The sequence below is a fragment of the Callorhinus ursinus genome, unplaced genomic scaffold (assembly GCF_003265705.2).
Source record: "Callorhinus ursinus isolate GAN/ISIS: 27379988/994484 unplaced genomic scaffold, GSC_fseal_2.0 scaffold6, whole genome shotgun sequence".
In the NCBI taxonomy this organism is placed as follows: Eukaryota; Metazoa; Chordata; class Mammalia; order Carnivora; family Otariidae; genus Callorhinus; species Callorhinus ursinus.
In genome coordinates, this window is record NW_027397068.1 from 44,979,418 (window position 1) to 45,004,153 (window position 24,736).

At 33.8% G+C, this 24,736-nt stretch overlaps 1 protein-coding gene across 5 annotated transcripts in view; it reads right to left on the minus strand.

The window, feature by feature from the left end:
* Positions 1 to 24,736, minus strand: part of PTPRK (protein tyrosine phosphatase receptor type K) — a 552,323-nt gene that overhangs the window by 21,161 nt on the left and 506,426 nt on the right. For 2 of the 5 annotated variants that reach the window (XM_073893908.1, XM_073893910.1), the window contains exons 14-19: positions 19,634 to 19,772; positions 11,396 to 11,556; positions 5,090 to 5,274; positions 3,301 to 3,388; positions 1,939 to 2,015; positions 1,726 to 1,743 (exon numbers count right to left, since the gene is read on the minus strand). In XM_073893908.1, coding sequence (XP_073750009.1) covers positions 1,726 to 1,743; positions 1,939 to 2,015; positions 3,301 to 3,388; positions 5,090 to 5,274; positions 11,396 to 11,556; positions 19,634 to 19,772 — 668 coding nt within the window. The remainder of the gene's footprint in view (positions 1 to 1,725; positions 1,744 to 1,938; positions 2,016 to 3,300; positions 3,389 to 5,089; positions 5,275 to 11,395; positions 11,557 to 19,633; positions 19,773 to 24,736) is intronic. The other 3 variants (XM_073893909.1, XM_025865334.2, XM_025865329.2) reach the window with 3 other exon arrangements.

Sequence of the window (24,736 nt, forward strand, 5' to 3'; positions counted from 1 at the left end):
TTTGGTGTGGGCAACTCGATGTGCATATAAATGCACATAAACTGAGATCTCCAATCTAAAACTTAACAGTCTGAGCAGCATACTGCTGCCAATTTGGAAGTTTTCTATTTCTTCTTATACCAAATAGTACAATTTTTCACGGACAAATTTTCTCCAAGCTCTATAAGCATTTCATCTCCTGTTTTTCATGAAAAATGTACCAATTACAGAAGAGTCTTAAGTGTAATAAACTAACGGGAAAGAGAACATTATGGAATTGTGTAGTAATCAGCCAAAATACACTGGGGTCTTAACAGAACGACTGGATAACAACACAGTCTCATTTAGAACACAGTTGTACCATATGAACCATAAAGTAGTAGTATAACAAGGCTCCAGTGTATATGTCTTGGCAGAAAACCAAGGTTAAACTGAATAGGTAAGAACAAGTACAAATTTGTCACAAAACTGTTGAGTTTTTTATTCTAAAGAGTGGAACATTAGCTTAGCTTTCTCTTTTGAGATGTCTGATAAATTTAAAATATCAAATGAGCATCAAAGCATGATCAGAATTTTTACCAATATACTCAGAGACTACAAATAAAATTAATTAATCCAAAGATATCAGTGATGACAGTTCACAAAATAACTATAAAACATGAACTTAATAAATGTGACAGAGGTCATTTCCTATTTATGGAAATTAGACAAAGTCGGGGCCTAATTTTCATATGTTTTATATAACTATAAATGTGTACAATATACATGCTGCAATATTTGATACTTCTACCTTTTGCCTTACAAGTAATGCATGTCTTTAACTGATTAATCTCAGCACACCTAGAACGGAATTATTTAAAAATAGCGAATATTTCATAAGTGCTTTGTATGTACTAGGTACTGTGCTGAATGTTCAACATGCATTACTTTATTTAATTCTCATAACGAAATGATGAGGTTCATACTATTATTATTATCCCCACGGTACAGAGAAGAAAATTGAGGCACAGAGAAGGGAAGCAACAGTCCCAAGATTTCCAGCATAATTTTGAACCAGGAATTCCGAATAAAGAGCCTGTCCTTCTTACATGTAATGTAGTATTATTACTTCCTTGACAATATTTTATCTTTGATTTGCTAGTTACTTTCCATTAAATGAACAATTTGCATGTAGATATGTTTGTAACCAAAATGTAACAGTGGAAACTTGTGACCAAAACAAGCTTTTTGGTTTGCATGATTCGATATATATGTGTGATATGTATATTTTACAAATGCAATTTAGAAATGATTTGGCCTAAGTAATTTTAATACTTTAACAAGCCAATACCACACACCACAAAATAGTCTTCCTACTCATTTTTAACATCAGAAGTCAAATGTAAAAAGTAAAATTTCAGAAACACTAATACACATCATACTATCCAGCTTCTCACATGTTTGGGGAAGGGGGAAGAATAAAAGCCAGAAACAGAAATCATCAACAAATAAAACTCGAGTACACCATAACTTGTCAAAATCTAAAAATGGTCCTGTTTTTCTAAACATAGCAAAGGGAAGGAGGTAAAATAGATCTTCACACATGTAAAGGAGTTACGAAAAATGAACATAGATATACCATATGAGGCTACTTAGGGGAAGCATGCAGAGGTAACTAGTATTAAGCATTAGTAAGAACTGTAATTAAGAGTAGTTATATTAAATATTTATAATAGGGTGCTGTTATTTACATATAGTGGTACTTACATCCCTGTACAGCCAAATCTACAGCCCAAACCAAAGTCAGGTGTGAAAGAAAGCACAACAACGTCAGTGAGTACTAGGACGTAGAACAAGGAAAAGTGTACAGTTTGTTCTTTATTATAAAAAGCTAGCAATCACTTTATAGGTAATAACAAGCAAAAAGATTCACATATATAAGCCAACAAATTGGGCACACCAAACTATAAAAATACTTACATCTATATAGTTGGCATTAATGTAATCTGAAGAAGGATCATCCTCAACAGGCTGCAGAATTACTCTGGAGTGGTCATCTAAAGTTGTTAAACAATAAAATAAAGCTATTAAATTTCCTCTCTGTTCCAAGACAATGACCTTGGTAGAGACTTAAAATAATTCAGCGGTTGCTCATAGCTTAGCCGTAACAGGCTACTATTCAAATTTCCTTAAAGAAATACAAGAACTTTGATGAGCTCAGTACTTATTATAATATCCTGTTAATAAGCTTCAACGGCTAGCATCTTCATAGTTAGGAAGGTTTTAGGGAACATGGTAATGTCTGATGAATCACCATTGGCTTTGTCTAAAGGATCGAACGCGTTTATTTTTTTAAAGATTTTATTTATTTATATGACAGAGAGAGACACAGCGAGAGAGGGAACACAAGCAGGGGGAGTGGGAGAGGGAGAAGCAGGCTTCCCGCTGAGCAGGGAGCCCGATGCAGGGCTCGATCCCAGGACCCCGGGATCATGACCTGAGCCGAAGGCAGACGCTTAATGACTGAGCCACCCAGGCGGCCCAGGACTGAACTCGTTCTAATGTCTAATTCTGCTTCTTAGACATGGGTTTAAATGGGTGGGATCCATTCCTGCTGCACTTTACAGCAAATGAGCCACAGAACTAGAGAGTGAATTCTGAATCCCTGCTCTAGACTTCTTAACTTCTTGAGAGTCAAGGTTGAATTCTGTTGTACTCAGATGTATTCAGAAGATATTTCAAAGTAATTTAAATTGAGGTCTGAGTGGGCCAAGTACATCACTAGCTAGTCACAAACTAAACTATGTTACTTTCCTTACCATTCCTGTGGTTTCATAGGATAACCAATTTATTTATCCCATGCAAACACCTTAAAACTTAATGAAGTCCCTAATGACAAATAACATGGAGCAGCCGGAGTTCAGGCACTTGCTGCAAAGAAGAAATAAAGGTTATATGGAAAGAATAACACTCTCACCTTGAGTATGTTTGGTAGAAGTGTTATAGCAATTTATCACTGAAAAGACCTTTCTTTTTCATTATCCTGATATTCTCAGCTGTCAATAACACCCCATGCATTTATGTGCAAACATAAAATCAAACAGCAAGTTATCTCCACAGGGTGAAGAGTCTGAGTCAATTTAGTTAATGAAGATGACGACAACTTCAGAGTCGCTGCCAACAGCCAATGCTGTTTTAATACTAAATAGATTACTTTATAAACAGATGTGCCACTCTCTGGGATTCTCTTGAAGTTTAAAAGCATATAAGAAGGACTTGCCACTTAATATTTATCTTCTATACACAATATTTACATTCACCAAGAATTATATGAGAACTTACATGCTATAATGTTTCCATAACGATTTTTTGCTCTATTTTGATCTTTTTTAGCTACATCCCAAGATGCGGACTGTCCTTCAAAGAAGCTCTGGAAAAGGAAAAAGTAACAAGAAGACTGAATTTAACTCTTTTTCTTGGATCAGGTTTATCTGTTCTGAAGACCAAAATAAAAGACACTTTTCTCAGGGAGGAAGGGAGTCCTAGAGTAGTAAACAAGTTCTCTTTTCAGATCTCAAAGCTTGTTTGTTGGACTCCTACTTGCTCATTCTGGATTGGACTGAGTTCAAAATAAGGACAAAAAAACAACTTTAGGAAAAAAAAGGAGCTTGAAACGATTTCAAATTTAAGATTGCTACAACTCTGAGAGATGGAAGTAGAGAAAGCATCAAAACGTTAAAACTACTTTTAATGAGTATCTTTCAAAGGTTTTTCCCTTAGCATTTATAACAGGAAAAAGAAAACCTGTTTTCCCCCATAATTATTCATTAAATTGTGTGCAATACATCCCATTTCAGTTTCTTTGAAGATCATGAAAAGGACAGAGTCTCTACAAGGGACCATATGAAAATTAAAAAGAGTCACCTTATCCAAGGATCTTGGAACAGATGAATTTGCTGATTGGTTTAATTACCATATGCAGCAATTTAAAATATGGGTATAGATCTCTTTTTTGCAGTAACACTTAAACATTGCTCAACACAGGAAATAGGGTCTTCAAAGAATCAACGGTTTTTGAAGTGAGGTACACAGGAATACACATGAACAACAACCAAAAAAAAAAAAAAAAACCCAGCTCCGGCAGAATCTTATAATTCCTTGCACTATTTTGTTGCCACAGCACAGTGTTTCTGGTGTGTATCTAAAAACAACTTTCAAAATTCACAGCTAATTTTATTTGCTCCCAAACTCAGGTATACAAGCCATCTGTAAATAAAATACAGAGTTCAGAAGATTCTTCATGCAGTCGAACCCATTTTAGATGGTCTTTCAAAGTCAAGTACTGCTTGGATTCTTTCACTTTAAATGTGTGTATATGGAGGTTATGAGAACGGTGGTGGAGGAACTTCCTTCTATGCCCGAGGCTGACATTTCTCAGTAAGTGCCGAGTGGCAAAGGAACTTTTTCCTTTTTGCTCTATTATGTTTATTGAGATGTTCAGTTTAAACCACTTCCTGTGGCAGTATGACTTACACTGGTATTTTGGATTCAGGAGGAAGGGGAAATCAAGTTGGAAGAAGAATTTCCCACATCCTTCTTTTGGCTTCTCAATGTTGTCTAGATTCACAGTGCTCTATTTTTCTTCCCGGCCACTTTCAACCAATAAGCCACAAAGAAAACTAAGAGTGACAAGCAGTACATTTAGAACACAAAGATCGTCCCCCACTTCCCAACAGAGGGTCAACAAGCAAAGAGGCAGAGAAGAACCTACTGCTTCAGTCATTCAAATGGTCGACTCTGGAGTGATACAATGGGACCCAAAGGATCCTGTTAATGTATTTTTCAGGGGGGGAAATAGAAGGTCTAACAAAGGGGTTTTTAAATAGCAGAGTAAAATTCTGGAATCCAAAATTTAAGAATTCTTCAAGCGAATTTTGACCCAGAAAGTGCCCTTTCTTTCAATTCCGTCTACCCTTTCTCTCCCATACACATTTGAGGATATTCTCAGAGACACAAGATTGGAGTCTATGGCATAGACTCCACTCCTTATGACGGTAAAGGGAGGAAAAAAAAGGTTCAATTCCACTATTACAATTAGAAATAACATTTAACACAGCATTGAAACTTTCACCTCATATTCCTCTTTGAACCCATAGCTGTCTGATGTCTTCATGAGGTTAATGTGCTGCAGTAAGTCGGCCACCCGGATGGCTGGGTGCAGCTGTCCCGTCTGATAAGGGGACTCTGTCCCCTCACAGAGGTAGCGGGGTACATCTAGAAGACGACTGGACTCCGCTGTGGCACTGTGGTTCTCATCTGGCGGGTTTCAGATTCCAGAAGATTAAAAAAAAGACAAAGTTATCTTGTTTAATATATATCTATGCAAAGAAGATTGTAAGAACTTAAGATTTTTCTGATAACAGGAGGAAGAAAAAAGAAATACAGCAATAGATCTCGGGTGGCTTCCCTATACAGACAAAGCCTTTTACATCAGCTTGAGGTATGAGGTCAGAGTGTATTATGTTTATGTTATCGGGATAACAACTGCTGTGAGATGTAGACATCTGATCCGCTTTTAGAAAGTGTAAGTGGAGGATTTTGCTGTGTTCTTCCTTTTTCTTGTATCTGCAGTCACAGCAGCATAGAGTAGGCCCAGAAGATCAAGCTGTCAACTTGGAGAGGTGTTTTCATTGGCGGGTAAACTGAACAAACTCCTTCCCCACCATATCCCAACCTTGCTCACAGACCCCATCTAGGCAACCCATCCCAAAGGGCTGCTCTCCGTGGCTCTGTGGGCCTACTCTGCCACCTGGGGCTTCTGAGCACGGGACAGTCCAGAGTGGGAAACACGAGCATTCTCCAGAATCATCCCCCGGCCCCACTATGTCTGCAAGCCAGGCTATGCATGCATCTATACTCAGTCTCTACCCCTTTGGGTTATTACGATGGTTGTTGTTTTTACTCTAAGTATATTTTGACTTCTGGCCGCTGTGTGTAAAAACTAGGGTATGTCTCTGGGGCAAAACACGTAAGTCGTTCCTCTGGAATTCTTCCCTGACCCATCCAGGCTGAGCTACACAGCTTCTTCGTTATGTTCCCGTGGCCTCCTGTTCTATGTGTCCTTTCCCTTACTCTATATTTTAGTCATTTGTCTCCTGATTTCTTTCTTTTCACTAAACTCTGAAAGCTTAAAGTGTAGAAACAGAGTCATAGTTGTCTTTTCGTTCCTAGCGACTGGCGCAGTCAACCAAATATATATCAGTGAATGAATTTGTTAAAGAATCCCTCACCACCCACATTTAAGTGTAGGCCCCATCCCCACTGTGTTATTAGCTGAAAATGAAACTTTTAAGTCTTTTTATGTCATAAGAAGAAATGAACAAGAACATTATACCTATGAAGAATAAGTATTATTTTAATGACCACAGCACTAATCATTACAATGAGAAAAAGCATGCTTATATTTACTACATTTAAACTTACCACTTAAAAAAAAAAAACAAATGTTTTAAGGGGCATTACTTTGGAAAGCATTATACTGCCATACTCATTAACAGAACAGAAAATACACTCTTAGGGGAACTTTTGTTTTTAATGATAATGCATACTGTAGAGAACGATATTTAATTAACAGTTAAACATATTTCAAGTGCTGGTACATTTGCCTGTTCTATCACCAACTCTACAAATAGGATATAGCAAAAAATGAATTGTTGTCCCCATGATAAACATTTTTTCTTCCTGGAGAAGGGGGAAAAAAAAAAGAACCCCACAATCAGATTTGTGTGTGTCTATAATTTAGTTTGATTGCATTTATTTTACTTTCCCTTATTAGGGTGAATGCTTTTTTTTCCCCTTTTCTTTTTGCATTTATTTCTAAAAATATCGCACTGAATCCAAAAAACCCCTGGTAGATTCTGTTGTGACCTAACCACCCAACTCAGGTTTTGCCCACCCCCTCTACACACCAACATTTGCTAGCAAACATGATTCATGAGTTTCCTTTACTTCCTATGAGACTACACTCAACTGATTTACCTTTGCTAAAATATTACAGTCAATAGATTGACATAAAGGTTAATGTAAAAATTCAATTGAGAAGCCACTGATTTGGGCACTGTCACAGAATATACAACTTAGGATGAGAAGTAAAGAGGACAGATAATGTCAGAGAGGCAAAATGCAATCACCCAAGCTGGAATACGGTAGCCCAGGCTCTGTGGAACAGGGCCAGAGCTCATACCATACCTGCTGGAGCAGCAGAATATTTACAATTATAAAAGGCTCAGTGAGAAACAAAGAATTCACCCATATTCCAAATCTTACACGGTATGTCCAATATGAAATAGACAGTGTTTTTTGTTTTGCATTAAGCTTTAACACAGTAATACAAAGAGCAGTATTCATTAAAATAATCACATATGAATTATTAATCTCAATACATTTCCACCTCATAACACCACCTAATAATGTCACTAGTAGGGAGAGTACATGTTCTAATCATTATCCTTATTACACATTTAAGAATAATAACTTTGAATATTTCCTTGATGGAAAGGTTTTCTAGAATTCTTTGCAATGCACTTACCAGTTATAGGGACTTTAACCCAATGAAGCAGTAAAACACAAAAAAACAAAAATATGAATCAATATGAAAAGTTTTGAAGCGCTTTTAAGATCAGTATGTAGGTATTAATATCAAGCAATATTTGAAGTGATTTCAAAAATTGCTTTACAAATACTAAATCAAGTGGATGCAAAGTAACCATAAACACTATGATTCTAAGAATGATGAAAAACGCAACAAACCGTTTCTACATCTGATATGATTAATGAGATTTAGCTTTTAAAGAATATATTTTTTAAAAAAACCAACCAGCTTGACTTTCAAAATGAAATAAAATGCGTAACAACTGCTTCTATGGATAGACTTTATGGCTGTTGTGTTAATTCTAGCCTTCCTTAAACATAAATATCTGTTTCCACAGGGGAAATTCTTACAATAATCTTTTGAACATTACAGTTTATAAAGCTCACATATACTATTTCATTTTTTCCTTACAAAACTGTGAAAAAGTCTACAGATGGGAAAGAAAAGACATAAGGCACTTCCATGGGTTCATACTGTTGAGTCCCCAGGAGAACTGAGACTTGGACCCAATTCAACATTTTCTTAGAATATTACTATAATGAAATTTTAACATTTAGGTAACTAATTTTTCCTCAGTGAGTTTTTAATATTTTAATTGAATTTTATTTATTAATTTGATGGTGACAGCATTCTGCAGCATTCTGCTTAACAGAAGATGACATTTTCAGAGGTATTTGGTGCCATCCCAATGATCATGATTCTGGCTCCTCCCTACACGACTGGCCTACCCATTGGGACGAATTCCCCGGTTTACTTCCCTGTCATTATTGGTGTGGACATCAAAAGGAGAGTATAATCAGAGAAAGACAACATTGACTTCCAGAGTTTTTCAGAGGATATATTCTCTATGTTATAAAATTATTTATAATTATTTTAGTAAAAAAGAGGTATGTTTCACTTAACTGAATTAGTTGTATTACTCCCAAGTATTTTAAAAATGTATTTAAATGTTGAATACACAGATAATAAAATCATGCATAAAATGTAAGATAAGGTATTAGGTTCACAAGAAATTTGGATTTTTATATTTAATGAGAGAATTGGGAACTTTTAAGATATATTTATCTGGCAATTTTCATTATTTCTTTGATTAAATCTTAAATATTAGAAACATGGGGGTAAAACTGATATATAGAACTTCTTAACATATAAGCAAGCTGGTCAAAAATCATTGGTGTGTAATTAGTCAAGGAACAGAGTACAAATTAAAATGAAACTCATTCCATTCTTAAATATACAGTTGAACATTAATTTCACATTTGAAAAGGCCTTATTCATCACTAGCAATACCATTTGTCTTACATGTTGTATAGAGGTAAACCTTGGCTTATTCTAGATTTCTTGAAGGATAACACATCATGTAAGATGCATATAGAATGCAGAACTCCACATCAATATTGTAGTTACTTTGCCTGCATTTATAAATTCTTAATAAAGACAAAATTAAAGCAAATGCACACATTCTTAATGTTTCCTTGGAAATGTGTTCTTTAGTTGCTATAAACTTAGGAGGATTGAGAAAAATCTTTCCATCAAGTAGATTTTTATATATAGATTAATCACTCAGGTGGCCCTGGCCCCTGAGATGTGCGCATTTGGGTTCATTCTGCTAACCTGCATATGTAAACGTTAGTCACATACTATGGGCCATTGTACTTTTGCTCCAAATCTAACAGAACCAAGACGTTAAAAATATGTTGCTTTAAAAAAGGCATTTTGCTAATTTCAAATCCATTAGATCTGATTGGTTTGACGACAGTTGCTCTCTTTGATAAGATCATGACTTAATTTTCAAAATCAAGCTGCTTCCTACACTGTAAATAATTACTGTATAGACAAAGCTGTGACTCATGCAAGGATGTGTGATCCATGCAAGAAAGAATGATAAAGAATTAGGGCCTCACCTAACACAGCAGTCGGCACAAGTGGATCATTGGGCACTGCAGGAAAACAGAGCTCATGAAGGAATATATTGCCCTAAAGTTGTATTTTACATTTTTCCTTTAAAATAGGTTTATGCTTTCTTAAGAAATAAAACTATTCAACTTTGATTATTATAACCTGCAAAGGTAAAATTCTTTTTCAGCTTGGGTTATCTCAAAACACCAGGAAAGGTGTGTCTATAATTAAAGTTCAGTATTCTGTTCAATTTTTAAAAGCCAGGAAGATTCAACGTGACATTATAAAGATTACAAAATGGTGGTGGGGGGGAGACCCATTTAGATCTATCAAGTGCAAGGTACTTAGAGAAATAATTATCTCATATTCATTCCAAATAATTTTTTTTCAGCTAACCGTAAGAAATAGAGTTAATCCTTTTTCCAAATTCGTAAGTGGGTATCTGTAGTTTGTTACACTGCTGAATTCAAGCTTCCTAATAAAGTACCAGCATAGGCAATAGGTAGAAAAGTTTAGGGAACAAACATGCTTTCAAACCCCTTTTAATTATTAAATCAAGTGGTTAGAGAGATGGTACACCTATATTTTCAGCAAAACTTATTTTTGACAAAAATAGTACTTTATGTTTTTCTCTATCATTTATCTTACAGTGAAATAGAAGTAAAAGAGATGAAAAAGGCCCATCATGATTAAAATTAAATTCCAAAATGACTCATACAGCATAGTTATAGCTATTAATTTGGTGTCAATATATATCAAGGAAAATGATGGGCTGCTTTTAGGGCCAGTAATTACTGAAAATTTTCACCAAGCTAAACACTGCAGGAAAAAAACCTTCCCTTTCTGAAAAGACATAAATACACACAACCTACAAATACTTTATTTTCTCAACCTCACCACTCCATGTGTATATAATCTGTATAGGAAATAATACTTCTTTTGTTTGCTTTCCTTTAGATACATGTTTCAAACTGGAGTAAGCAAATCTCTGGAATCTAAGAAGACCTCTGTGTATACATGGCCAGGGATAAACATGACTTGCCTCCCTCATGCATCACTTTTACATGAGGATTTGAAAAAAACAGTCAGGTAATTTTACTTAAAATTTAAGTACCAAAATAAGCACAGTGCTATAGAACAGAATATAAAATTCATAGGAAATCTGAAGATAAACAGTAATATTGATTGTGGGGCAATTATTCAAATCAACTGCCATGAGGTAGTACTTCAGTGTAAATGTTTTAGAAGTCCTGCCTTTATAGATCAACATTAGGAATTTTTAATATGGATGAACAGATGGATGGATGGACGGATTTTTACCATTCCCTGCCAATCCTCCAGTTCAAGTAAATTTTTGGATTGCACATCAGATACTTAGGAGCATGTAGTCTCTTCTTTCCCCTAGTTAATGTTTTATTACTGAAATTCTCCAGGAGTCTTTGTAGAATAATAGAAAAATTTCACCCATGCCAATAATTCCCAGAAAGAATTATGATGTTAAAGTTCTAAGGGAACTTTACCTTACACAAAAGAAGACTCAAATGGCAAAATAATTATAAATAAATTCTGAAGTGAACTAATTTTATGTAGGCAATCAAGTATTTCAACTTAGAGCAATAACATATGATTTGGTGTTAGGTAGTATGTGACTATCTTTTATGATACAGTAATAAAAGTCATACAGTTTGCAGTTAAACTAAATCCAGCATCAAGACTGAAAACCAGTGCTCTTAAAAATTCTATAATATTCCCTATGACTTTTTCTCTTTCTGGCTGCTTTGTCCATTTCTGTTTTACTTTTTCCCACTATTCAAAGGTAGTGTGTTGAATTCAAAGTGATTTAAAGGGCTTCAAAATCATTTATTAAAATTTTAATGAAGAACTTACATCTTGGACTGAAATTATGCTGGTCCATGAAGGTGATGGAAAGAGGGTCTTCTGCATGCAGAGTGCTCTGATCAGCATAACTTCGGTCCATAGCATTCACCATGTGAGTCATCTCCTGCCGGGTGTTCCCCATGGCGTCTTTGCGTTTTTTAGCAAGCTTGCTGCCAAGGCAAATACAAATGGGAAACCTTAGTGTGAGGCCTGAAGGAGAGGTGACACTAGCAGTAAGCAGTTCAAGAAAGCCCAAGGATAAGAATACATATAGACGTAGTTTGGAATCTCTAAGTTTCCTAATTTCAGGAATTAGGTTGTATATTCACACAACATCTGCTGGTAGCTATAAAACTATTTGTCATATGGATATTTCAACATTCAAGCAGTCAACTGAAGCCTTTCATTTCTTGTATCATTAAAAGTCATAAATTATAACTGTGCTTTATTAAAGCCATAAATAAATACTTCCTTAGTAAAATTGTTCAAGGAAAATGTAAGCTAAGTTTTGGTTTTCAGGTAATTAATTCTTTTGATTACCTTTTAGAAGTTCTTCTGGGGAATAGCATGACTAGTTTTTAAAGTTTATTTTACTAGAGTCACCCAATTAAAATGCACAAAGAAATCCCATTCTTCATTCTCTGTTTTATTATTCAGTAAAAATGCAACATGTGTAGCATTAACATATTTAGCAGCATATTTATAACATTAATCCCAACTTAATCTGGAGAGTTGCAGAATTTACCACTGCTAGATTTAATGCAAATACACATATATATGGAAAAATTATATACCGTGTAAGAAAAGCACCCTGAGAAAAGTTTGGAAAATATAATGTTGACATATTATACAAATGATCATAATCTTGAGTTATAGCCATTTTTACATCCTAAAAATGTGTTTTAGAACCACATGGCAGAATTTTAACTGAAGAACTGCCTTATAAGTGCAGCAGGGCAAATAACTGAGGGGATTCAGAAATTAGTAGAGTGAGACTTTTGAGCTACTCAAATATTCACATCTTTATCTCATATATCAAGGATGTGAAACACATTCTGGTTCTTTGTGAATGTTACACATAAAACATGCAATAAAAAACTATTAAGGGTATATAAAACATTTATATCACATTAACAAAGCAATTTATGTATAATATAAATAAAGGCATTCGAAAAGCCTGTAGCAGCAGATTATGTTTACGGCAGCAGTTTATGCTGCCTTGGAATTATTCCTCAGTTGTCTGAAGAATAATGATTCTTAGCTATACATTAACTAGGACATATTCTTCTGATTCTCATTAGTATCTGTACTAGAGTAAATATACTACAAATATTTTTTAAAGGCTCATTTAATGGTTGTGTTTGTGTCCAAGGGCCTTTCTTTTACAAAACTAATGTGGCAATATGAGAGCTCCTCCGGATTTTCCTTCCTGAGAATAACAGTACTTGGCCTCAAGGGGTACATACCCAAAATATCCAATAGAGTGATACAACAGATTTGACACTTAAATAAGATAGTCAGAAACTAAGCTTTAGGATGCAAATGGCATTAATTTTTTTAAAGAAATAATAATAACGGTAATGACAGTACTAGTAGTAAGATAACAAATGACAAAAGTATAACAAGAACTACCACCACCACCATCCCTACCATGCCCACTACCACCATCATTTATTAGGAATATTTGCTGTATTCATTGAAAGGGTTATTATCTCTTTTTTCTAGGCTAAGGTGAATGTTAAAAACCTGCAAAAATCTTACCGATTTCAGAGAGGGAACACAGATGACTCCTGCTGCCAGTGCTAAGACACTGTATGGAAGGATGGGGATGGTGGAGAACTGGAAAGCCATTTTGGGGGCAACCTGGCCTAAGTGACTACTGGCATTTGAGCCCAGTGTTGAGCTTCTGATTTTAAAAATTATTTTTAAAGACAAGTCATGAATCTGAATATTATGTTAAATTTCCTGATTTTTTAATTTTTTCAAGTTGATCTATTTTTTGAAACCAGCTATGGGGCAAATTAAACATCAGCAGGTCATATTTTAGTCTATAGACTTTACTTTCCAAACTTACCTCTAGACCATCATATAAGGTATTTGTTCTTTGACCTACATTGTTCCTCTCTCTCCAATATCTGGTTAGCTTCCATTCTGTCTCACTGCATCAGGAGGCTTCTCGGATCCCAATACAACCCACCTCAGGTTAGTTTCCCTGCTAGGTAGCTTTTTGTTTGTTTGTTTGTTTGTTTGTTTGTTTGTTTGTTTTTGAAAGCTAGGCATGGAGCCCAACACAGGGCTTGAATTTACAACCCTGAGATCAAGACTTGAGCTGTCAGGAGTCGGACGCTTAACCAACTGAGTAACCCAGGTGCTCCCCTGCTAGGTATTTTTATAGCACCATGTTTTCTGCCTATAACAATCCTTACCATGTATCAGTGCAAATATCCTTCTGTTTCCCCGTTGTGTGTTCCACGGAGAGAAGGACCATTACTTCGAGCACTTAGAGCATCTCTGGCACATAGCAGGCACTCAATAAATACTTGTTGAATGGATGAATTAGGCCTGTTATATGCATCACACTTTTCACTTGTTAATTCAATTAATTCTCAGATCACCCCACTGAAAAAGGCATGAGGATTCTAATTGTATAGATGAGTTCATTGAGGCTCAGACAATTTAAATAACTTGCCCAAGACTATTTATTTAACAATAAGTGAAGAATGACCTGGTTCTGAGCCTAAACTGTTACACTATACCCAGTTGCTGACATTTTTTTAAAATGCCACATTACATAAGTACATAATATGAAGCATCTAGGAATTAAACATTAGTTGTTATAAATTTGAGAAAAAGAATGTGAATACAGCACAAATGTTTTGCCCCTTGAAAGTGTTAAAAGAGTAAAAAAAAAATTTAAGAAATAGCTTCCAATCTTTGTTTCTTGGGCAAGAAGAATGAATTCATCCCTCAAAAAATCTGAGATTGAACTGGATAAAAATAACACAACTTGAAATGTGGATTAAAAATACTGTTAAAATTTTGAGGATGGGCAGTTCAAAGCATTTAGAAAAGACAGGTTTAAACTCTGAGGCTTTACTTTAAAACATATATAATTTATATGTATATTTTGTGATTAAGGAAAAATAAGAAGCAATTAACTTGTCAAATGTATGGCTGATAAAGTTTTCATGGCAATGAAAGACTTTTAAGATTCACAAACCTTTGCTAGATGACAAATTATGGGGGGAGTTATAACCTTTGTTACTATTTGCCAGCCATCAACTTGGTTTTTATACCTTAACCCTCACAACAACCCTGTGAGGTAGGCTTTAATTCAGGTTATTACAGAATAAAAATTAACATTAGGGTTAAGTGTTTTGATCATGAGTGACGGTCACTATGACAATGCCAATGAACATTAGCTCAAAGATCACAATTGGTTTTCTTTTAAATTTTATTTATTTACTTTTATTAAAAAATCTCCAATTCAGGTTAGGTATGTTTAGATTAGATATGTTTAGATTTAGATTAGATATGTTTAAGGAAGCTTTAAAAATCATTTATCTGTGACATTCTTTTGAAATTATGATTAATAATGCTAATAGCCCTAAGTATTACAGTAACAGTATCATAACCTACTATATAGCCTAGAATAAAGAAATGTTATCCATCCACTAAGAAAGCAATCCCATTCTAACATTACAGGTGCATCAATGGTTAATGGTAAGCTTACTGACATTCTTATACATACTTATTGATTCCTACATGTTTGATGCTTTTTCTCTCTCTGAGCAACCAGCAATATATATATATACAGATATATATATATATATATATATATATATACACACACACACACACATACACACGCACATGTATATGTGGATATATATAATGTATGTATATATGGTACACTTCAGGACAGTTAGCAATTTATTTTGCAACTACTTGAGTTTGACAGATGTGTAAATGACTTTCATTATCAAAGCAGCCAACAGCATAAACTTCTGCAGGTGGATATATGGGTGGGCTATAAAGAGGAAAAGTGTTCCATAATTGTATGAAATGGTACAGTTAATTATCTTTGGCTTCATCAAACATGATTTAACAAGGATATTATGATTCATCACAATAAGCTAAGAGCACTGTTAGTTTACAATTGCTTGTTTTAGCAGATTTTAAGAAGCCAGCGTTTATAATATTTAAAATATTGGCAGACCTGTTACAGTCATTGAGACTCTTACCAAATTTTATTGTAAAGCTAGCTTAAATTTACCTTGTAAATTAAATACTGTGGGATAAATGCCCCCAAACATACTTAATCACAATCCTTAAGCTTTAAAAGTTGGTGAATCAAAACTGATCAAGCAATGTCCAGGAACGTTTTTTGCTATCATTCTTTTGGATTGGATGAATACCCCGGCATCTAAGGTAATAAACTCAAGATGACTAGAGAAATAGAGGGAACAATATTCTCTGTCCTTATTCAAACTAACATTCCATACCTACGTATAGGGTGAGCTAACTGTTTGGAAGAGAAAAGAAGGACACCTAGGTGTGTTTTGTGTAGGATCACAGCATTCTTTTTGGTCTTGGCTTTACAAAATCATTGTCCTGTTTAAGTTATAATAAATTAACTCAATTTTTCTTTTCTAAAAAGATTTTTTTGTTTCTTTGTCACTGCAACATTATCATTTTATCCATTTGTTTTCATAAGAGCATACTGCTTGCCTAGATGGCCAGACCAAAGGTGTTCTGAAGTGATAACCTGTCCTGGATTCCTGGAAATGTGGAGAAAGACGTTATCACAGTTAGACCTGACCTGATCTGTGGTATGAGGTATCATGTTTATAAGTTACAGGTTTGACTTAAGTAAATAAATGATGTTTTGGGGTGTAGTCTAAAGCTACTAATGGAAAATTATAAATAAAATTAAAAGTAGCTGAACATACAGAAATACAATATCCCTTTTTAAAAAGATTAACAAAGTAAGTTAATGGTTAAACTTTTTTTTTTAGAGTCCAGAAAATAACACCAAAATCACAAACATTTTTAAATTTTTTTGTTCTTGTTTTTTGAAAAGGGATACTGCATCTTTAACACATGTAAAGTTGTATATCACCCGTTTTCTACTTACAGGTAGTAGGAGTAAGAATAGTAGCTCCTCCTGGCAAGCAAATCACAGACAGTGGAAAAAGAGAAGCAATGGTGAATGAAAAGCGTGACTCTGTCACATTCAATAAAGCAGAAAAATGTGCGTTAAAAAATAAAGTAAAGTAAAGTAAAATAAAATAAAAGTCATGTTTTTTTTGGTTTGCATTTCAATTTGCTCATGCATTTGGTTAGATATTTTTTTGCCATGCAATTAGACAGATATGCAACAGAAAAATAAAATTTAAAATACATAATTTGGAAAACAGCATGCTGGTATTTCTCTTGCTGCCAGAAAAATTTAAAAATTAAATGGATTGTGTATTTCAACATGCAGTTAAGCATAATATTATCCATTACCATCGAAAAGCCATGACAGATGGAACTGCTGTGTATAGAACTTTTACACTAAATTGACTATTTTTCTTTAGATACAAAACATAAATATCTATTAAGTTAATATAGAATATATGCAGAGTGACATCTAAATTTCTAAACAAATAGTTATATCTTAATGGCACAGAGGTACATACATATATTGTGTGAATATACATATGCCCCATGCACTATAAATACACGGAGGTATTTCCACAGTAGATGTATGTGATCATGATATCATACACAAACATTTACTGTATTGAAACATAATTTCAAATTTATGTTGGGAATTAATAATGTATTCATGCTGCACATTTAAAATATAATACATAACCAATGAAAAAATGGCATACATTTGGAAATAATTCAACAGCGTTTAAATTAAAAAAAAAAAATGACACTGCGTTTTGAGAGATGCACTATCCCTTTTCTTAGCCTAAAAACTTACTTTATATATACCCTCAGCTGTAGAATTTTACTAAATTGAATTCCAAACCATATCTTTACACAAAACTCAAAAATGCATAGAACATTTTTCAACATGAGAAATATACCTATGTATATTATTCCCAATGAGGGATAAAGTCTTGAGAAACTTAATTTCCCATAAAAACAAAGACCGTAAGAGACTAAAATAGTTTGCTTTTACATTATTTTTGTTATAAATTTGTGTATTAAAAGGGAAACATTATATACTAAAATTGATTAAGCTTGATACTATGCAATACGGTTATAAAATCTATGCCTTTGTGTATGTATAATAAACATATTTGTTATTAAATCATACACGATATATGTGAGACATACTACATATGAGTAGAAGTCATTACAAAATTGCTTAGATAAGGGATTCATGTAATTTAGTTCTAGTATTATATAATGGAAAGAAGTATATCTAAATATGTAACTTTCTCTATCTATAAAATTGCAACTTTTCTTAGTCATAAAGGTTGTGGTGAGGAAGAGAAACAAAAGCCCTGGAATACTTTCTACCAAAAGATAATCAATTAATGCATAATTATGAAAAGTCAAACATTGAGCATTCTAATAGAGAGGCCAACCATTTAAAATATGAACCAGAAAAAGAATTTGTACATTATGCAATTTTAGACAGTTGTCAGAGCATTTTACCCACACAAAAATAATCATGCTTAGAGATTATTTTGGTTTACTTTAGGTAATTTATGTTTCCTTTTTTTTTTTTTTGTTATTTCTGAAACAGAGGGCCATGGATAAGGAAGGCTACAATAACAAATAAGCGTTGAATAAATAACAAATAAAATCAATAAGTTTAACCCAATTCTAACTGAGTGAGGACATAATCAGAGGCCAATTTCATGCTCTCATTTCCAATCTGAAGGGACTGGAATAGTTTTATAATTGTGAAGCAAAGTTTAGTTAACTCTCTAAACAGTTTAGTTAACTCTGCAAATATAAATTTAAACTAAATAGAGACATAAGATCTAAAAGGTTACAATCAGCCATTTTATTTATCTTAATTGGCAAATTCGTATTTCTAAAATACTTAAAACTTCCTATCTCAATTATGATGTATTCTCCAACCACAGAGGTAGACAACAGCAAAAAGAGAAAGCACTATAAGGGAAAGCACGTAAGTAGCTAATTTAACACAAAACACTATAATGCATACCTAATGTTTCTAATGCAGATGTGTCTTCTCCAACATATATATCTCCAGGGGATAATTGTAAAGAGGCAATACATTAAAATAAACTCTGATGGAATGATTAAACATGTAGTATGAGTCTTATCTATATTGTTAATGATTTATTTTGAGTATAAAACAATCCTAATAGTATATGATTTAATGTAATGTAAGCAACATCATTTAATATTTGATATAATCATAAATTTTAAACACTTCTATACAAAAAGCTATTTTAGGACTGTACTCTGCATGTAAAGACTTGTTTAAAAGTCTTTCTAAACTGCACTATAATCTAAAACATATGATTGGAAGGATAAGAGAGTTCTATCAGTTTCTAAGATAACGCCTTTTAGATAATGACATTTTATAGAATGGAAAGAAGTTCAAGTTATACAGACTGTATACTTCAAAATGTTTTTCAGCAGAGTATACTTTAATCTCCTGAGTAGAGTTCAGTTTCAATTCCTAGGTCTTAATATCTTCATAGAATTCCAGAAGATGGCGATATTGGTTGATATTGTATAAAAGACCAACGCTCAATTAAAAAACAAAAAGACTCTTCATATTAATGTGCTGAAATATTTAGTCAGTGAATATTTAATATACAATTTCACAAAATAATATTTAGATTCTTCTCATATCTTACTTGTAGTCAACATTTAGAAAAACAGAGTAAGAGCACAAACTAATTCACAGACCATAATCCAAGTATCATAATAAATACTTTTGCCATTATTAGTAAATAACATTTCAAAATAAAAGATAAATGAATATCTCAAGTGTCTCTGCATTTGAGAAATTTAAATTCATACATTACTTTCAAAGTTAACTTGACAAAAAGCATACGTTTATATCCAAAATTAAACGGCAAAGAACCGATAGGAATTTACTTAAAAGTCATGAGAAATAGACTCAGATGCTGGCAACACTGTCAAAATTCAATTCTTCTTGTTTGTTCTATTTCAAAAGAGCTCAAGGAAACAAAACAGTATTTGAAAACTAGTGACATAAATGGTAGGTGAATGGGACAGAACAAAGTTAGTTCTTACCTTTTTTTTACAATTAGTATGACAACTAGGAGGAGAAGGATGAACACCAGAATGCCAGCACTAATTCCTGCTATTTTCACCACCCTGTCTGTCTGCTTGGCTGGGTCTGGAATCACTTCTGGTTCTTCTGTTGCTGCTGCTAAATGAATTTAAAAAATAAGTTACTGAAAGCAGCTAATTATCACAGAAATGAAAATTAGTCCCAGCCAAAAATTACTACCAAAGGAGAACTTGTTTATTTCATTTGACTATAAATAACCTAGATATATAAATACAAAAGCATGCTGAACTACAGCATAAGAGAGTTAGGGTAGAGATAAGGGGAAAGCCTTCTGAATAGGGATTTTGTCAGCAGATAAAAATAAAACAAAACCTAGAAAAGACTATCAGAGGGAACGGTGAACTATTTTTCTCCAAATGTCTGTAGAAGTCAGACACAAGATTTTTAGTCTACAATATGGAAAGAGATGGTGTCAGATTTAGGGATTCATTTGTTTGCTGGCTCATTCAGCAAACACTTCTGAATTCAGGCACTCGGTGCTGTGCTTGGCCCTTCACGGTACTTGTCAATAACACTTGCCTGGGACACAAGAGGTTAGGTTCAATAACTAGTGGAGGTGTCAGTTTATGATTTGATATACAAGATTTGAAAGGAATAGCTGGTTTGGAGGAAAAGAAAAAACAAATACATCAAGGAATATTTCACATTCTCTTTAAAAATAAAACCCAGATAATAAACTTGGGAAACAGAACTTTGAAAAGATAAAGTTGTTTTATTATTATTTTAAAAATTCTTCCCCCCCCCGAAATTCTTTTTTTTTGTTCCAATTTCTTTTTTATTTAATTTCTAGTTAGTTAACATATAGTGTAATATTGGTTTCAGGAGAATTTAGTGATTCATCACAAGTGCCCTCTCCTTCCCCATTTTTAAAGTAGGCTCCATGCCCAGCATGGAGCCCACCATAGGCCTTGAACTCACAACCCTGAGATCAAGACCTGAACTGAGACCAAGAGAAGGATGTTTACCTGACTGAGCCACCCAGGTGCCCCACAAAAAGTGCCATCCTCTACCCACCTCCCTCCAGCAACCCTGTTTGTTCTCTGTCGTTAAGAAACTCTTACAGTTTGCTTCCCTCTCTTTTTTCTCCCCTTCCCATATGTTCATCTGTTTTGTTTCTTAAATTCCACATATGAGTGAATCATATGGTATTATCTTTCTCTGACTTGCTTTGCTTAGCATAATACACTCTAGCTCCATCCATGTCATTGCAAATGGCAAGATTTCATTCTTTTTGGTGGCTGAATAATATTCCATTGCATATATATACACACATCTTTTTTATCCATTCATTATACTTCTGTCCTTCTTTCTCAAAGCCACCACCATCCCCCACATAAAACACAATCAAAAGCATAAACCTTATTAGTCAATTTACAAGTTCCACTAACCCTCTGAAGATATTTTCCTTTTACCTTATTAACCTTGAAAACTGGCAAGAAAAGTATTATTTTACATTTTTGCAGACAGAAAAACTGAGGCGTAGAGAGAGAAGGATAGATTATAAATTGCTCAAGAGTAACAAAATCTAACACATCTTCTATCTTCGAAAACAGCATTTCTCAATGTTTCCAGATCCATAGTCCCTCCTGTTAAGAATCTGGGTGACAAGAGTATGGGTGACTCCTAGGATTAGGCACATTTGGGAAACTGCTTAAAGCATCCACCACAGTGTGTGGAGATGGTGGCTGAATGAACAAGCGAACCCCTAAATTTAACCTCATACCTTTCCAATGGATAATTTACAAATTCCTTTTAAAAACTATCTATTGTTCTATATTCCAATTCTTTCTTCTTTAGCCTCTCTGTCTTGGCTTCCAAACCCCCTTCCCATGCTTTCACTCCAGGTTCTGCATATCTGCACATCTAAATATTTGCTCTACTTTCCCGACCAGCCAGTTTCTCCCCAAAAGGGATGGACACAAGGTTACTAATTTTTAATTTTTCCAAGTATGAAATTAAAAATAACGAATATATCTAATATCAATATCATTTCATAAAATGGCAATTTAAAGTAAAACCAGTAGGAAACATAGGTTTGAAGAAAAGTGTTAGAAGAAACAGTTTACTTTATAAAACAATTCACTATAACTGTCTTAATTTATCTTATTTCAATTGGATAGGACAAAACTTCACCATAGGTCTGTATTTGGTAACTATTATTCTCAAGTAGGAAGAGCAAGCCTTCAGCTTGTTTCTTCTGGTAAGCAAAGGAGTCTTCCTTTCTGACATGACACTTTCCATATATCTAGGTTTCAGGAAATTTCCAATCTTATTAATTATGAATAGAGGTAGTTCAATGCTTACCACATTTTAAACTATACATTATAGTTCAATTCATCAAAGCATATATTAAACATATTGGAGATCTCTTCTTTCCCAAGAACAATTTTAGAAATACATACACATCAGTGTGTATGAAAACATGTGAAATATATATTTCAAAGTTGGATATAAAGCTAAAGAGAATATATGTTGTTTGTAATTCTCAAATGGATTGGTTTCAATAGTTCCTGCTTCAAATAGGGAGACAGAATGTTTTATGTAGAAATCCCTAGAAAAAACTTAGTGCATGCAACAAGTCATCATTATTCATTATTTAATGCTTATTCTCAATAGGTTCTAGGTTATGCTTGGCTTTCCGAGAGTAATGATGATTGCTTTGTGATTTGACGTATCTCACAGAATTAAATGTTTCTGAAACTCATTGAAAGATCAGTTCTTATTCAATGAGGTCAAGTATATATTTAATACACATTTTTATGCAACAAAACATATAATTATGAGATACTTTTCTAAAGATACTATGCCATAAGTAGCATGTATCTCCTAAAAATCTTCAGAACTGCTAAGCCCACCAGACAAACTTCAGAATATACACAGGTGCAAATATAAACTCTGATCATGAACTATGAACAGGCAGTCTTAAAATACTAGCTGGGTTTACAGTCAGAATGGCTAAAATTAATGAGTCAGGAAACAACAAATGTTGGTGAGGATGCAGAGAAAGGGGAACCCTCTTACACTGTTGGTGGGAATGCAAGCTGGTGCAGCCACTCTGGAAAACAGTATGGAGGTTCCTCAAAAAGTTGAAAATAGAGCTACCCTATAACCCAGCATTTGCACTACTGGGTATTTACCCCAAAGATACAAATGTAGTGACCCGAAGGGGCACATGCACCCCAATGTTTATAGCAGCAACGTCCAAAATAGCCAACTATGGAAAGAGCCCAGATGTCCCTCTACAGATGAATGGATATAGAAGATGTGGTATATATACATATATGTGGAATAGTACTCAGCCCTAAAAAAATGAAATCTTGCCATTTGCAACAACGTGGCATTATGCTAAATGAAATAAGTCAATCAGAGAAAGACAATTATCATATAATTCTATTCATATGTAGAATTTAAGAAACAAAACAGAGGAGCATAGGGGAAAGGAAGGAAAAATAAATCAAGATGAAATCAGAGAGGGAGACAAACTGTAAGAGACTCTTAACTCTAGGGAAAAAAATGAGGTTTGCTGGAGGGGTGGGAGGTGGGGGATGGGGTAACTGGGGGATGGGCATTAAGGAGGGCACATGATGTGATGAGAACTGGGTGTTACATAAGACAGATGAATCACTGAACTTTATCTCCAAAACTAATAATACACTCTATGTTAATTAATTGAATTTAAATAAAATTAAAAAAAAGAAAAAATACTAGCTGGGTTAATTAAATAATAAAACTGACATAAAGATGGTGGGTAAATAATTTCAAATTCAGATATTGAAGAATTTTTGTAAGTCTCATTAAATAATATAGATTTGCTGATGAATTAATCTAAACATATTTTCAGAAACAAAAAGCCAAATATAATAGTAAATTTCTGACCAAAGGCACTGATAACCTTGCAAGTAAGTGTTTTCAGGGTATAAAGTAATGAGACTTTTATAACCTATTATGTAAAACAGTGTTACTACTTTAAAGTCATAGTCTATATGTCTTTGTTAAACACTGAACTTCAATTAATTTTTTCCAAATAGTTAAAGAAAAAAACACCAAGTTCATTCATTTTGGGTTAAGTAAGGGTGCTTGTCTGTCATGATTACAACTCTTGTGCAGAGTTGTTCATCAAAGCTTCAACATCATTATTAAACTTGAGTACAGAAGGCTAATCAAATTCTCTAGGAACATATGATTTTGTGGCTTTTTTTCCTTCATTGTGAATCCTCCTTAAAGTCTTTAGCTGAGACATTTATTATTATTATTATTACTAATATTTTTTATTAAATGTCCATGTAAATTTATTACTTTAGATACTTTAATCACACACATTTTTCTAAGTTCTTGGCCTACTAGAACCAAGGAACATAAATATCCTATTTAAAATCATTCAAGCTTAGAAGATTCATTAATGGAAACACAAGAGTAACCCCTAAGTGAGCATTTTCTATTTTCTTCAAAGAGAGCAGAAAGCTATTATAGTGACTGCACCCTTGAGCCCCGTTTATAATTTATGCACATACACAAAGGCAATGCAGAACACCTCTTTCAGAAATGCTTTCCTTTGCCATAAATCTTTACCTTTTTTTATCTGTCAAAGAATATTTAAAGAGTCCCCATTGTTCTGAAGCCAAAGGGAGCATAATTCTTTGGACAGTGAGAAAGAACTAAGGCAGTATTTCCTTTTAATTGAGCAAATTTATGTGTTGTTTTTCTTTTCTTTTTTTTTTTTTGCAAAATAGTTAAAGTGACCTTATAAATTGTGTCCTTCCTCCTGCTATGTAAAAATAATTTACCTGAAAACTTCAGGTAAAAGATTTAGATTAAAAAAATATAGAAATACCACCAAAACACACAAATTTAGTTAAGTTTAAAAGCTGTGATCATATTCCATTTTCATGATAGGTATTAGAGGTGGAAGCCTCTAAGTTCAATATATTAGGTGATCTCATAACAACTTTAGAGACACCATCATCCTGTAAATTTCACAAATTCTCCAGGTATTTCACTAGTGCTTTCCTTCTCAGTTGTAATTCTGAAAATTGTTTACACTC